Here is a 14899-nt window from a genome sequence, read left to right as displayed (position 1 = left end):
ATCACCTCCCATTACTTCACCTCTACATCTTCACTACTCTTACACACACATCCTCTGCCATCTACCACCACCCTCCGCTGCCAATGGAAGCCAGCGCGGGGCTTGTTGCCGGTTCCCACAACCGGAATGAGCTCGTTGTCATCCATGGTCATGAAGAGGTACGTACCTAAGCATGCATGCAACAGTAGCATACGCTCGATCCATCCAACTAAGATCCTAACATGCATGCTTGTATTGACATTATTATTGCAGCCTAAGCCTTTGAAGAATTTGAGTGGCCAAGTTTGTGAGATATGCGGGGACGAGATCGGACTGACGGTGGACGGGGAGCTTTTCGTCGCTTGTAATGAGTGTGGTTTTCCGGTGTGCCGGCCGTGCTACGAGTACGAGAGGAGAGAGGGAAGCCAACTGTGCCCCCAATGCAAAACCAGATACAAGCGCCTTAAAGGTACTACCTTCACTGGTTATCTGCAGTCCTTATTTTTTTATATTTTTTTATAAATGAAATCAATGAACTATTATTATTATTATTATTTTTTTGTATAAATCAATTACCACCATCATCGTCATCAAATATCTACGTCTAATAACTATCAACAACTATAATAATTATATACTAATCATCAATAACACCTACTATTAAAATAAAATAACATCTCATATGTTGGTTGGGTTCATCACATCTGCTATTTTTCTTCATAACTTATCAAAAATTCTTCTATAAAAAGTAAATCTATCATTAATTTGATACCGAATCATAATTTATTTTAATTATATTTGTATTTTGGATTGAATTTTTTATTATATTGCTATTGGATTTTTTATTCAATTAATATATACATGCTATATGCATAAAGATTATATAATTCATTTTATTAACAAATATGTTATATATATAACATGTACTCATATATTAATTGGAATTGAAAGAAGATTTTAGAACAGAAAAGTAAAATTGTCATTGCTTTAATAATGAATCATGATATATTATTTGTACGTCTGTATTTTGTTAATTGTTTTGAGCACTTATCTGTCTGCAACTTAATTTTTTTCATAACGTATTATATTTTTCTTTTCTACATAAATTACCAATACTTATATCTTCCTAGTATTTTTACTTCATTTATAAGTTAATTTATGTATATCTAATTATTTATTTTTAGCTAAAGTATTCAAGCTATCTTATATATTTTTATATGTATATTTGCATGAATGTCCATACCATATGTGCCTGTACGTGCAACATGTAACATTATATATATATATATATATATGGGCACTATATATGCTAAAGAAAAACTTGTCATATTTTAGCTAAATCATTTTACTACCATCGCTAAGTTGCTAGAAGATCAAAGAACTATGATTACAACTAAAAGATGTGAAAGACAACATACACATTTAAAGTTAATTGATTTTATTAATTTTTATTCTCGGTTGTTAATTTTATCTATCTTCTTTTACATTCAATTAAACCAATATAATAAAAAGAAAAAAAATACAAGTTTAATCATGTAAGTTAGGGGTGACAATTTGATTTTTGTTTAAATTAAAATTCGTAATTTGGTCCTGTAATTTTAAAATTTAATGGCGATTTTAGTCCTTTTTCAAGCTAATTTGTCCTGAAATTCCATGTCACCAACTAAATTGGGGCTTCCTGCGAATTTGATGACATGACAGTCCAAAATATATATTTTTTAAGGAAATAACTTGGCACAAAAAAGAAAAAAATACCACTTGATCATATAGCAAGTTTTTTCAAGTAGCCCACAAAAAAAAAAGAGATGTTGGATTGTTATGTTATCAAATTCGTCGGAAGCCACAATTGATATAGATTTGTTTGGCCAAATTGGCTAAAATTGTCAAAAATTTTAAAGTTATGGGACCAAATTGCAAATTTTAATTTGAATAGGACCAACATTATCACCCCTAACTTAAAGAACTAAAATTGCATTTTTTCCTAATAAAAAATTAAATTAAATACATACATCGAGTGTGCTTCAATTACTATTTTGTTAATAATTATCCTCCACGTGAGTCAAAGTATCTATCTCAGTCTCAAAGAGGAGAAAGGCTCTAGCTCAATCCCTTTATGCCTATCAACTTTGCTGTTCACACACACATATAATAGCTAGCTAGCTTACAGTTTCTTGTGATCCCAATTTTCTTAATTAGCACTTAATATTATGTATGGTACATATGATGTGAAGGGAGTCCGAGGGTGGAGGGAGATGATGATGAGGAAGATATCGACGACATTGAACATGAATTCAACATCGATGAGCAGAAAACTAACACAAGTATTGCTGAAGCCATGCTTCATGGGAAGATGAGGTATGGAAGAGGACCAGAAGATGACGACAACGCCCAATACCCACCCGTTATAGCCGGTGGCCGCTCCCGTCCGGTGAGATCAATTGAGACCACTTTTACTTCACACACACACACACACACACATATTTATATATGATTTCATTTATGCAGATTTCTCTAACATTTCCTGGTGCTATAAACACAGGTTAGCGGAGAAATCCCGATTTCGAGTCATGCTTATGGGGAGCAAATGATGGGAGCTTCTTTGCATAAGAGGGTGCATCCGTATCCATCCATTGATGGTCCTGGTAAAATATATGAAATCATGTGAAAGTATATATGTCTTGGAGAAAAAACTTGTATAGTATGTCGGCATGCAATGCATGCATGTAGTGCATTAGGTGCATGCATGCATGTTTTTGGGTGATGATGTGCATACATGATTTGCAGGAAGTGGAAGATGGGATGATAAGAAAGAGATGGGATGGAAAGAAAGAATGGATGAGTGGAAAATGCAGCAAGGAAACTTGGGGCATGACAATGATGACTTTGCTGATCCGGACATGGCGATGTAAGTCTTTGAATTTCATTTTAATTTCAAAATTTGAATGAAAATGATTGTGTAAGAGCATAATAAGACATGGTTCAGAAGATGATTTCACTCTTCGATATAGAGAAATGATAAGTCATGACGTGTTAGAGAAGGTATGCCAATATGACAGTTAAATTTACAAAGAAAATTTGCAACAATACCAACTATTTTCATGTTCAGCAATCCATGTACAAGGGTCATCTTTGAATTAAGTAGCTAAAAGAATTCCATACATGTAATTAAATAAAAAACCAATAGTAACAATGTGATGGAACTTCATTCTGAAAAAAATCTGTATGAAATGCAGTGTAGATGAAGCAAGACAACCACTGTCGAGGAAAGTCCCAATTGCATCAAGCAAAATCAATCCTTATCGGATGGTAATCGTGACTCGGCTAGTGGTGCTGGCCTTCTTTCTCCGTTATCGAATCTTGAACCCCGTGCACGACGCCCTTGGCCTCTGGCTCACTTCTATTATATGTGAAATCTGGTTTGCCTTTTCATGGATCCTTGATCAGTTCCCTAAATGGTTCCCCATTGATCGCGAGACTTATCTTGATCGCCTTTCCCTCAGGTAAAGACCAAAAGAGATAAAGCAAAGTTATTCCAGATAATTAACCTACATCTCAATCATCATGTCTCCTCCTTTATACATTTTAGGAACATGCATGTTTCCACTGATTCAATTCCTGACCTTCCCTGGAGAAGAGCAGCAAAAGAGACATCTAGTACATATTATAGAGCAAATAATACACCATGGAGAATAGCATAACTGTTTCTGCAGGTTTTGCATGCAAATACTAGATCTCATGTAAGAATCAATCTTGGTAAAACTAACATCCAATCGTTAATTATAAGAGCATCCCACTACAATTGAAGTACGGTTTCTGAAGACGTTAGCTATCCGTCCATTGCAGCCAGAAGGATGGAGAAATTAAACTTAACAAAATTTTGATGCAGGTATGAGAGGGAAGGTGAGCCCAACATGCTAGCTCCAGTAGATATATTTGTCAGTACAGTCGACCCTATGAAGGAACCGCCCCTTGTTACAGCTAATACTGTTCTCTCAATATTGGCAATGGACTACCCTGTTGATAAGATCTCATGCTACATATCTGATGATGGTGCCTCGATGTGTACCTTTGAAGCGCTATCAGAAACAGCAGAATTTGCTCGAAAATGGGTTCCTTTCTGTAAGAAATTTGCTATAGAGCCACGAGCCCCAGAGATGTACTTCAGTGAAAAGGTTGACTATCTGAAGGACAAAGTGCAGCCAACTTTTGTCAAGGAGAGAAGAGCTATGAAGGTATATAATCTCAACTCTTTATGTATTGCTCTGCTTGAAAACTCCAAAACCGGGATTATCAGAATTCCTGAGTTGGATGTTAAAATAGGTTCTTGGTATGTGTGACAGAGAGAATATGAAGAGTTCAAGGTCAGGATAAATGCAATGGTTGCAAAAGCCACAAAAGTTCCTCCAGGAGGGTGGATCATGCAAGATGGGACGCCTTGGCCTGGAAACAACACCAAGGACCATCCTGGTATGATTCAAGTGTTTCTAGGCCAAAGTGGAGGCCTTGATGTGGAAGGACATGAACTTCCTCGCCTTGTTTATGTTTCGCGTGAGAAGAGGCCTGGTTTTCAGCATCACAAGAAGGCTGGTGCAATGAATGCTCTGGTAAAGATGATAAAATCTTTAATCAACTGTTCCATATATAGCAAAATACTAGATGCTGAAACAGAACATTTAGCTTCTTGTTTCATCTATCTGGGAACATTATGCAGAGGAATACAGCTTCCAGGCTCCTGTAGGAAAATTATGTTTCTTATGTAGTGAAAATTTGCAGGTTCGTGTCTCTGGTGTTCTTACCAATGCTCCGTTCATGCTTAACTTGGACTGTGATCATTACATAAACAACAGCAAGGCAGTGAGAGAAGCAATGTGTTTCTTGATGGATCCACAAGTTGGGAAGAAGGTTTGTTATGTTCAGTTTCCTCAGAGATTTGATGGAATTGACAGAAATGATCGATACGCTAACAGAAACACAGTCTTCTTTGATGTAAGTACCTCGAAAATATAGCATAAGATATCATGTATTAGAATTACTATAAGTCTATAGGCATTAAGGTTATAATTTCTTTTCTCAAATCTTTTTGGTAGCATGTTAATTTGTTCACTTTTATTTCCTTTTCTTCTCTTTCACAGATAAACATGAAAGGTCTAGATGGGATTCAAGGTCCAGTCTATGTTGGAACAGGATGTGTTTTCAGAAGACAAGCCTTATATGGTTATGAACCTCCCAAGGGTCGTAAGCGTCCCAAAATGGTCAGCTGTGATTGCTGCCCGTGCTTTGGAAGCCGCAAAAAGCTTCCAAAATACTCTCAGAACGGTGGGAATGGTGCAGCAGATATTCAAGGTTTTTGGCTGTCACCTAATGCTGTAGTCATAAGAATGTTAACTGCCAAGTTACCGTAACATGTAAACTTTACATCTCTTTTTGATGCAGGATTCGATGACGAGAAAGAGCTTTTAAAGTCTCAGATGAATTTCGAAAAGAAATTTGGACAATCACCTATATTCGTGACTTCAACTTTGATGATTGAAGGTGGCGTTCCACCTTCCTCAAGCCCTGCAGCTTTGCTTAAGGAAGCCATTCATGTTATAAGTTGTGGATATGAAGACAAAACAGAATGGGGTACAGAGGTATTGTTAAAATCTCTGCATATATCACATCTCATTATCCATCAAGATATTTGCTACTTTTGCCACAACTCTATCTTAATTTCACCTCTCATAAACATGCAGTTGGGTTGGATTTACGGCTCGATCACAGAAGATATCTTAACAGGTTTCAAGATGCATTGCCGTGGCTGGAGGTCTATTTATTGCATGCCCAAAAGGCCTGCATTTAAGGGATCTGCTCCAATTAATCTGTCTGATCGTCTCAACCAGGTGCTGCGGTGGGCTCTGGGTTCTGTCGAAATATTTTTTAGTCATCATAGCCCTGTCTGGTATGGCTATAAAGAAGGAAAACTCAAGTGGCTTGAACGATTTGCATATGTTAACACGACTGTCTATCCCTTCACTTCCCTACCCCTTCTTGCCTACTGTACCCTCCCTGCCATCTGCTTGCTTACTGGAAAGTTCATAATGCCAGAGGTAAGAGAACGCTACATTATTTTAACTTGATTGCTGTCATATTACTAATTGCTATCAACAGTCTATCCTTTACTCTGATCTTCTTTATGTAAACTGAATAGTCGTTGCTTCTCTCTTGATACAGATAAGCACCTTTGCAAGTCTCTTCTTCATTGCTCTCTTCCTCTCCATTTTTATCACGGGTATTCTAGAACTAAGGTGGAGTGGAGTTAGCATTGAGGAATGGTGGAGGAATGAGCAATTTTGGGTTATTGGTGGTGTGTCTGCTCACCTCTTTGCTGTTATTCAGGGCCTACTGAAAATCTTGGCCGGAATAGACACAAACTTTACAGTCACATCAAAGGCATCAGATGACGAGGATTTTGGCGAGTTATATGCCTTCAAGTGGACAACACTCCTAATCCCTCCGACGACCATTTTGATAATAAACTTGGTTGGCGTTGTGGCCGGAATTTCTGATGCCATAAACAATGGGTACCAATCATGGGGTCCCCTATTTGGGAAACTCTTCTTTGCCTTTTGGGTGATTGTACATCTGTATCCATTCCTTAAAGGTCTGATGGGTAGGCAGAACAGGACCCCTACTATTGTTGTTATATGGTCTGTGCTTCTAGCCTCCATCTTCTCTTTGCTTTGGGTTAGAATTGACCCCTTCATACTGAAAACGAAGGGACCTGACACCAAGCAATGTGGGATTAATTGCTGATATATTGCTCAGTATTCCTGTCTGAAGCTATCAAGATACATTCTAAGAGTACACTATGTACATCTTGAGGTTTGAGGATTTGATGTGTTGTTCTACCAAGCTGAGTTGCACAAGAAAGAATAAAGCAAGTGGTAAAAGTTTTGTGGAGCCTTATGTATAACATTCAATTTTGTACATGACTGAAACAGAATATATCATACTAGATACTTTTGTCTGGTTGCTGGATGCAATTTAAGGACGTCCAGATCCGGTCATTATTTGCAAAGGATTTTCTTTTTTGCCTAAAGCATCCAACAGGGGGTAGTTATATATGATGAAGATAGGAACAATTTCAGCATCTTGAAGGAAAATAATATGATTAAAAAACTAGAAAGTCAAAAGATTGATTAGAGAGAAGGATGGCAGAAGTACAGACAAGTTAAACTAACCTTTTTCTATATGAAATGACATGAACCTTTCGATAAAGGTTATTTTCATTAAGTAAAAAAAAAAAAAATTACAATAATACAATACAATACAACTTGCTTAATTTAAACGGTTTCCTCGATAGGTCAAGGAATCCGCTATAAGCGGTAAAGCGCACAAGTGCTAATAGCAGTAGGTAATTCTACACTAAGAATCCTCTGCTGCACATCTCGAACCATCAGCGCACCCACAGTGCGTGTATCTCTATGTACTCCATCAAATCGCTTAATGTTGCGCTCACGCCAGATATGATACATACACGAGGCCAAAAGAGCGCGATAGGCCGTAGAAACATAGTGTTTGCCTCTCCATCTGCGATAGGCCCATAAGACGTCAGTAGCCCAAACTCAATTTGGCCAATCGAACCGAAGTGTGCGCCGAATCACCCTCAAGCAGTCACATGAATAAGTGCAGCGTGAAAAAAGATGATTATGGATCTTATCAGTACCATCAGAACAAAGTACACAGGAAAATGACATGAACCTTACCCATTTTTGTACACATAAACCTGAATGGGTTTTTGAACTCTCATGATCAAACACATGGTTCTTGGATGCATATCCAGTAGGACCAGTAGTGATCTACATAACTTGGCAAAAGGTTTTGATCCTGACAAGTTCACATAAAATACTTCTACGAAAATTTTAGCTCCAAAAAAGTTGGTTTTGACATCGGAGAGGTCAATAATCACATTGAATCAAGACTGGGGAATACTAACTTAAAAAAATATTATCATATCACTATTTCTTCCATAAGGCCTTCTGGCTGATCCACAGAAACGTATTAAAACAATAGCTGCAAAAGCAAATCCAGTATCCTTGGAACTTCTCTGAAAAAGAAAGAAAAGACAGTGAAAAATATCATGAGATTAAAACAATTAGGTTTACAACACAAGCTCGATCAAGGTGCAACAGTTATAGGTTGTTCAATTTGTTCTAAGTTGCCACAGCTTGTGAATTGGTGAAGATAAAATTCGATAATTCTAAACTAAGATTTGATAGAAAGAACAGTTTACTGGGTCAACGTCTAATGGAGACATACTGGTGGGTGGTTGAAGTGTGTCGATTCTCATGTAAAAGGAATTTTCATCACGAAGTCAAGTGTGGGGTAAGATATGATCTGAAGTACACTAATCAACAGCGCCGGCCGGCAGGCACCAGCAGTCTGCTGCGATTTTTTTTTGTTTTTGATTTTTCTGAAACTCCTCAGTTTTCTTTTCCTCTAATTTTATGAATTAAAAAGAAATTAATTAAATTCAAAAGATCCCAAATCTCAAATTTCTCATGTCCAAATTAAATGAAAATTAAACACGTAAAACTCTAGATCTATATATGCAATTAATCACTAAATCTCATGCTTCATAAGCCGAATAAACATGTTTACATGCTAAATCACATGAAACATGTTCCATTCAAGGCTTAAACACCAAACTGGACTCTAATACAACTTGTAGGGAGTGGATCGATTGGGGAAGCGTGGCTGAAGCGCGAAAAATCAAAATTAATCAGAAAAGCAAGTATAAATCACCCTTGATCTTTTCCATACGTTTGGTGTATTAAAAACAACCTAATTGCATACATAGGCCAAGAATGACAAGAAAGCAACGAGAAAATAAACCGAATATATTATCCTCGTTGGTTTCTTAAACCAGCTTCAAATGTTGACTCCCTTCCGATTTCTACGTCGAGATCCTCCAAAGATATACACACTCCCACTAGGAGGATGTGGTTTTCTCGTGCTAGCACGAACAACCATAGAATAACAAGAGGTTAAAGGAACATTATTGAATTAATGTTTTGATCTTCATGATTTTTCTTGATCTCCAAGACCACAGAAAAACGATGGAGAGAAAGGAAGGAAGAGAGAAAACCGAGTCTAGAGATTTGGTATGTGTTTGTGTGCGTTCTCTAGTCGGCTAGGGGTTTAAGTGTGGTATATATATGACCTAGTATCCACACATATAGACCCTGGACTTGTGTTTAATGGACTGGACTCAATTAATTAAAATCAAATTAAACTCATATCTAAATGGACTTCAATTATGTCTTGGATAACTTAAGCTTTCTCATCAGTCAATCGTGATTGAGTCTTGAACAGCTTGAGCTTTCTCATCAGTCACCCGTGATTGAGTATTGAACACAACTCCCTTTTATACAGGAATGTAATTACTTTTATGGAGAATTTCATAAACAATAATGTTTGTGTTTCAGTGTTTTCCAACATCTTAACCCTATTCTAGATGAATATAGTCATGTATACACTAAACACTTTGGAATGCAACCTAATTGACTTTTGAGCTTGTTTTATGAAATCATACGCAGTACGGTCCTGACAAATAGTATATTTGAGTTATGTGAAGTCTCAAACCTAGTTTGAACTTCATAATGAATCATTAGGCTCCAAGCTATTGATTCTAGATGATGTCCCACATCGCTCCTCTTGATGTCTCATTGGATTATAATTCAATCGGTTGGACAATCAAGGACTGAAATGTAGTCAGTTTAAAGAAAAATTGAAATTGCAAATGACGTTGTCGAGAAATTGCATGAAAATAGGCTCCCTACTATTTTCTTGACGTGTGTAGGACTATCCTATTAACTCAAGTACTTTGTAGGATGAGGTTTGTCATAGAATAAGGGCCAAGTTGTTTCAGTGAAACCCCAATCAAACGAATCCAACTTAATTTAATTTCTTCCTTACCAGAGACCATTTAATCGTGGTCCCTTCTGAAAGAACTTTACTGATTGAGAATCATGTTCTCATTCTAGATATTCAAGAACTCTCATTAAATACACACTCTCGATCTAATCAAAAGGTTATCAGTTTGGTTCATCAAAACGAGTTTAATTCTTTGAACCCCTCAAACATCATTAGAATTGTGAACCCCGTATTGATCTTATGTATTTTGATGACCTACAAATGTCACATTGGATCCAGTCCAACATATAATTGGTAAGCTCATCTTGTCCCATAAAAGAGTTTTTACGGTCTTTCTCTTTCTCAGAAATTTTTTTGAAAGCTAATAGATCCAAATTGTCCATTCTAGTACTCTTTAAATCCATCATTCTATCTCACTCTTAACTAGAAGAGATTGACCTACCAAAAAATGTAAGTCTCGTTCTTAATTATCATTTTAATCCTTTATTCATAATCTAATTATGAGATAGTGTAAAGTTTTATGTTTCAACCCAGTCTACATGAACTCCATTTGATGTTAAATAAATAGCTTTTATTGATCAATATGTAATAAAAAATTGTCCAACAATAAATAAAAATATTATTTCGATCATGCTAGGTTACATAAATACTATCCTAGCATGATCACTATTAAGCCTAACCTAGTCCTATTCTTGCAGCAACAACCCTGCCATCGTTAAGCCTTAGGACCTTCTTGTTTCGGATTTTCTACTCATCACCACCTGCAAACCATTCGCAGATTATGAATTATAGGTATCCAATACCAAGAGTAGAACAGTGATCATGTTAACACTCAATTAAAGATTTACTTTCATTGAAGAGAAGTTTAGGACACTCCCTCTTCCAATGACCTTTTTCTCACTAATCCTTGCCCTTCGCTTTAGAGGTTGAAATATCTCCCACTAGCCCCAACAGTACATGTTTTTCAATTGTTGCCTCGTATTGGACCAACATATTAGTCAACTCATGGGCTTTTATCAAGCCCATTCATGTTATAGCTGATAATAAATTAATCCAAAGAGGAAGGAAGAGATTGTCGAATCACATCAACGTATATTTCTTCCTTCTCGAAATTAGCCTAGAGGTATTTGAGTTTCTCCACTAGGGATAGCATCATTACTCCATGCTCTCGTACAGATGATCCTTCAAACATTCTGGCATCGAAAATACCTTTGTCACGGTATATCTAATACGCTAGTCCGCTACAACATAAAGCTCTTTCATGCGGAGCATTATCGACCAGACATCACCGTACTTCTCGTACTATTTTCGAATCTCGTTGGACATCGAACCCAATTCGATACTGCGTATTTTCCAGTTATCCTCATGCCACTGTTCAAATTTTTTGGACATCAAATGTGCTTCAGGCCGAGACCCCTCCAATAAAGTCCGAGGTAGAGACTTATCCAGAACATAAGTCCAATTCTCGAAATTGAGGACTATCCTCAGATTTCTCAATCAATTAGCGTACTTGATTCCATTAGATTTATTTGCCTCAAGTATGAAAGTTAGTGGATTCTTAGATATCTACAATTAATAGAAAAATATTCAGTAGATTATCATAATATTGTGTTCAAGTTAAGGCGCTGGACTTCAATCATTAACCCTCCCATTATTTTTACGGAAACCCATCACTCTCAAATGGAATTTTGGTAAACCTTTTCCTAATGGGATTGAGGTCCACAAGCGAAATTCTCCATGCTCCAATTTTATGATTCACATAGAAATAACCTCGTGGGAGGTATCCAATACCATTCTCTATCTATGAGATCCCAAGATATTTTATGTCACCTTTTTCACGTGATTTCGAGGACGTAACTTCGAGGACTCCAAGCGAATCACGTAACTTGGTGTTAGACCCGATCCATCAACTGAATCATAGCGCAAACTATCACCTCCATGTCGTGAGAGGGAAATAGAAGCATATTAACTTCGTTCATAATAATAGTGCAGCTTCATTTCAGTCCAAACGTGTCACGACTTGTGAGACCACGTATCGGTGAATCAGTTTCCTACATTATTGTGGATGAAAGGCATAAAAAAAACCCCTTGTTTAAATTCCATTTTTATGGTGTAAAATGTTAACTTGGTCTAACCAAGTGAGAGTTATTAGATTTTGATCAAGACCCCATCACATAATTAATATCTTGCATGCTCAATATTCAAAATATTTAAAGCATTGCACGCAAAATAAAAGCCTAGCGCACCACTGTTGATGATTGCAAGTCCAAAATCTATGCGACCCACATAGCTCGCAGTGGATCTATAGTCAATTTAAAGGGTAGGTCTACGCTATTACAAGTTATGAACCCATTAACATATCATGGGCCTTGTAATCTCTCTTTATTTTCTTGATCTCCATTGTGGGCTCCGTCCTTCGGGCCCCTTTCCATGGATATCCGTGGACCGACCCATGACCTCTTCTAGGGGCCTCCATCATCTGGGCTTGCTTCTTACAATTATTATATAATAAAATTAACCTCTCCAACCTATCTACTCTTATTACAACTAAAAAGAAACCCCAATCAAAAGTTAGGGAGTACATAAATAAGGAGAAAGCAAGCCTTAAAATAGTTAGGCTAAAAATGATGAGATGAGAAAATAAAAGATACGTAGACCCTAACCCAACAAAAAATTAAACCATCCACAAGGTCCAAGAGCTTTCTGATCATCCATGTTAATCCAAATAACAATATGGCACAAAATACTCCAAGTAATCATTCATCATACACCAAATATGACATCCAATATCTGATAAAAATCACATATCTAATGCAAGAATTATATGTAAAATAATGCAACAAAATATGGACATAAGTGCAACCCATACAACATTAATTCTTGTTTGGAAACCCATTCAAATTAATTTAGTAATTTAATTTTAGAAAATACCAAATCTCAACTAAAACTAAATTCACCATAATTAATTATTTCAGAAAAATATAATAAAAAACTGTCAAAAAAATAAAATTTTTGAAAAAAAATAAAAAATCCAATTCAACTGACTGGACCAGTCGTCTGTTTGCCAAGCCGCGCGTACAGGCAGCCTGCCTGCTGCGCCCCCCCCCCCCGGGCCCTATGCCTACACACAATACACATGCTCGGCTTCAAGCGTTGACTTCCTTCCTCGGATCTAGATCTCTATATCCTCCAAAGATATCCACGGTCCTACTAAGAGGATGTGGTTTTATCTTGCTAGCAAGAACAACCATAGAAGAGCAAGAGATCAAAGGAATGTAATTGAATTAACATTTTGATCTTTTTTATTTTTCTTGATTGCCAAGACCACAGCAAAACGATGGAGAGAAGGAAAGGAAGAGAGAAAATCGAGTGTAGAGATTTGGTGTGTATTCTCTAGTCGGCTAGGATTTTCTGTGTGGTATATATATGACCTAGTCATATCCAACATATAGGCATTGGGCTTGTGTTTAATGTATCGGGCTTAATTAATTAAAATTAAATCAAACTCATGTCTAAATGGACTTTAACCAAATTCAATTTAATTACAAGCCCATAATTAGACTCCACATCTTTTAATCCAATTAAAAGATCTAAGCCCATTGTCTCGCTTTCAATTCATAAATCCAATCTAGAAATTGAACCAATCCAAATAAAATAATTCAATTAATTTAAGGATTAACTTAAAATTTCAATTGACCTAATTAATTAAATTTCAAGTCATTCATCCAATGTATTGATTTTAAATAAATGATCCAATTATTTATTCCCTCCAAGAATTAATTTAGTCCAATTAAATTAATCCAACTCTTTTGAAATTAATTCCATCCAATTCTAGTGATAGTGTGTGACACTTAAGGTTCACTTACACTAAACTTGGACGTGTGTGACTAACACATGGGTAGCCCCTTACTAGAAATAGTCCGTTACCATGGGTAGTTGTCTAGCAACAATTCATGGCAATAGAGATTAGTTGAATAGCGGCACAAACATTTACATTATGTTTGGATTAGTATTTTGAGTGTTTTGTTTTGGTATTTTGGAGATAGAGATAGAAAAATAGAGATAAGTAAGTATGTGTTTGAGATAGATGGTATGTTTGGATTGTGTGTTTTGATATAATATAAAATAGTTTAGAATATATTGATGTTGAGATTTGGGAGACATGAGTTACTGTTCATTGTCAAACCATGTCTTTTGAATATATATATTTATTAATATATATGTGTATGTATATAGTATTTTGTTTGTTAGTGAAATATAATATATATATTTATGTTAAGTAATATTCTTTGTTGAGGAATTTTATTTTATATTTTAAATAATAATTACAAATTTAATGCATAATTAAATACATTGTAGTATTGTCTCCAATATGATTTTGTTAGACTTTATCTTTGGAATGAAAAAACATAATATATAAAATTCAAATAAAAATTTTAGAATTAAGTATGTATTATTGGTTTATTGTCCTGAATTTTTAAATTTCTCAAAGATTGCATTGAAATAGAAAAAATTTTGAGTACAAAACATTAAAATAGCCTAGTTGAAAAAAAATGTAATTAAGAGTTAAATGCACTATACTAACATGTTGGTAATACATTCGTTAGACTTTTATATTCGAACTGATAAATTTTAATAGATAATTGAAGTAATAAAAAATATGAATTAGGTATATAGTATTGATATATTGTCCTCAGTATAAGCAACTGTTACAGTATTTTCATTAGGTAGAAAAGTTTTAAATACTTTTAACAAGTAGCATTGATAGTAAATATCTTTAATATCAATGGTTTCATAAGTTAATAATTATTTTCTAGTAGCAATTGTTGATTACATTTGACATATATTATATATTAAATAATATATAATACATATAATACACATAATTCTTAATAAAACAAATAAATCTCATTTGCTTTGGTGTGGAATGGATTTGTTTATATTAAATAAATAGATTATAAATTTAATAGATAAGTACATGCACTACATTGATGTGTTGAAAATA

At 35.5% G+C, this 14899-nt stretch overlaps 1 protein-coding gene across 1 annotated transcript; it reads left to right on the top strand.

The window, feature by feature from the left end:
• Positions 1 to 6771, top strand: LOC105166326 (cellulose synthase A catalytic subunit 7 [UDP-forming]). Its single transcript, XM_011085638.2, has 13 exons — positions 1 to 158; positions 253 to 448; positions 2211 to 2407; positions 2519 to 2621; positions 2764 to 2884; positions 3213 to 3479; positions 3866 to 4211; positions 4320 to 4583; positions 4753 to 4965; positions 5112 to 5322; positions 5413 to 5609; positions 5712 to 6065; positions 6190 to 6771. Exons 1-13 carry the CDS (start codon positions 84 to 86, stop codon positions 6769 to 6771), a joined length of 3126 nt encoding a protein of 1041 aa, XP_011083940.1. The 5' UTR covers positions 1 to 83.

Source organism: Sesamum indicum, linkage group LG7, assembly GCF_000512975.1.
Source record: "Sesamum indicum cultivar Zhongzhi No. 13 linkage group LG7, S_indicum_v1.0, whole genome shotgun sequence".
Classification (NCBI taxonomy): domain Eukaryota; kingdom Viridiplantae; phylum Streptophyta; class Magnoliopsida; order Lamiales; family Pedaliaceae; genus Sesamum; species Sesamum indicum.
Note: the sequence above shows the minus strand (reverse complement) of the source record. Positions and strands in the feature narration are given on the sequence as shown.

Bases quoted from the DNA above. Each gene is read 5' to 3' on its own strand.
- LOC105166326 (XM_011085638.2), top strand. From the start codon at position 84: ATGGAAGCCAGCGCGGGGCTTGTTGCCGGTTCCCACAACCGGAATGAG. The intron at 449-2,210 runs GTACTACCTTCA...TATGATGTGAAG, and splicing joins CAGATACAAGCGCCTTAAAG to GGAGTCCGAGGGTGGAGGGA. The intron at 4,966-5,111 runs GTAAGTACCTCG...TCTCTTTCACAG, and splicing joins GAAACACAGTCTTCTTTGAT to ATAAACATGAAAGGTCTAGA.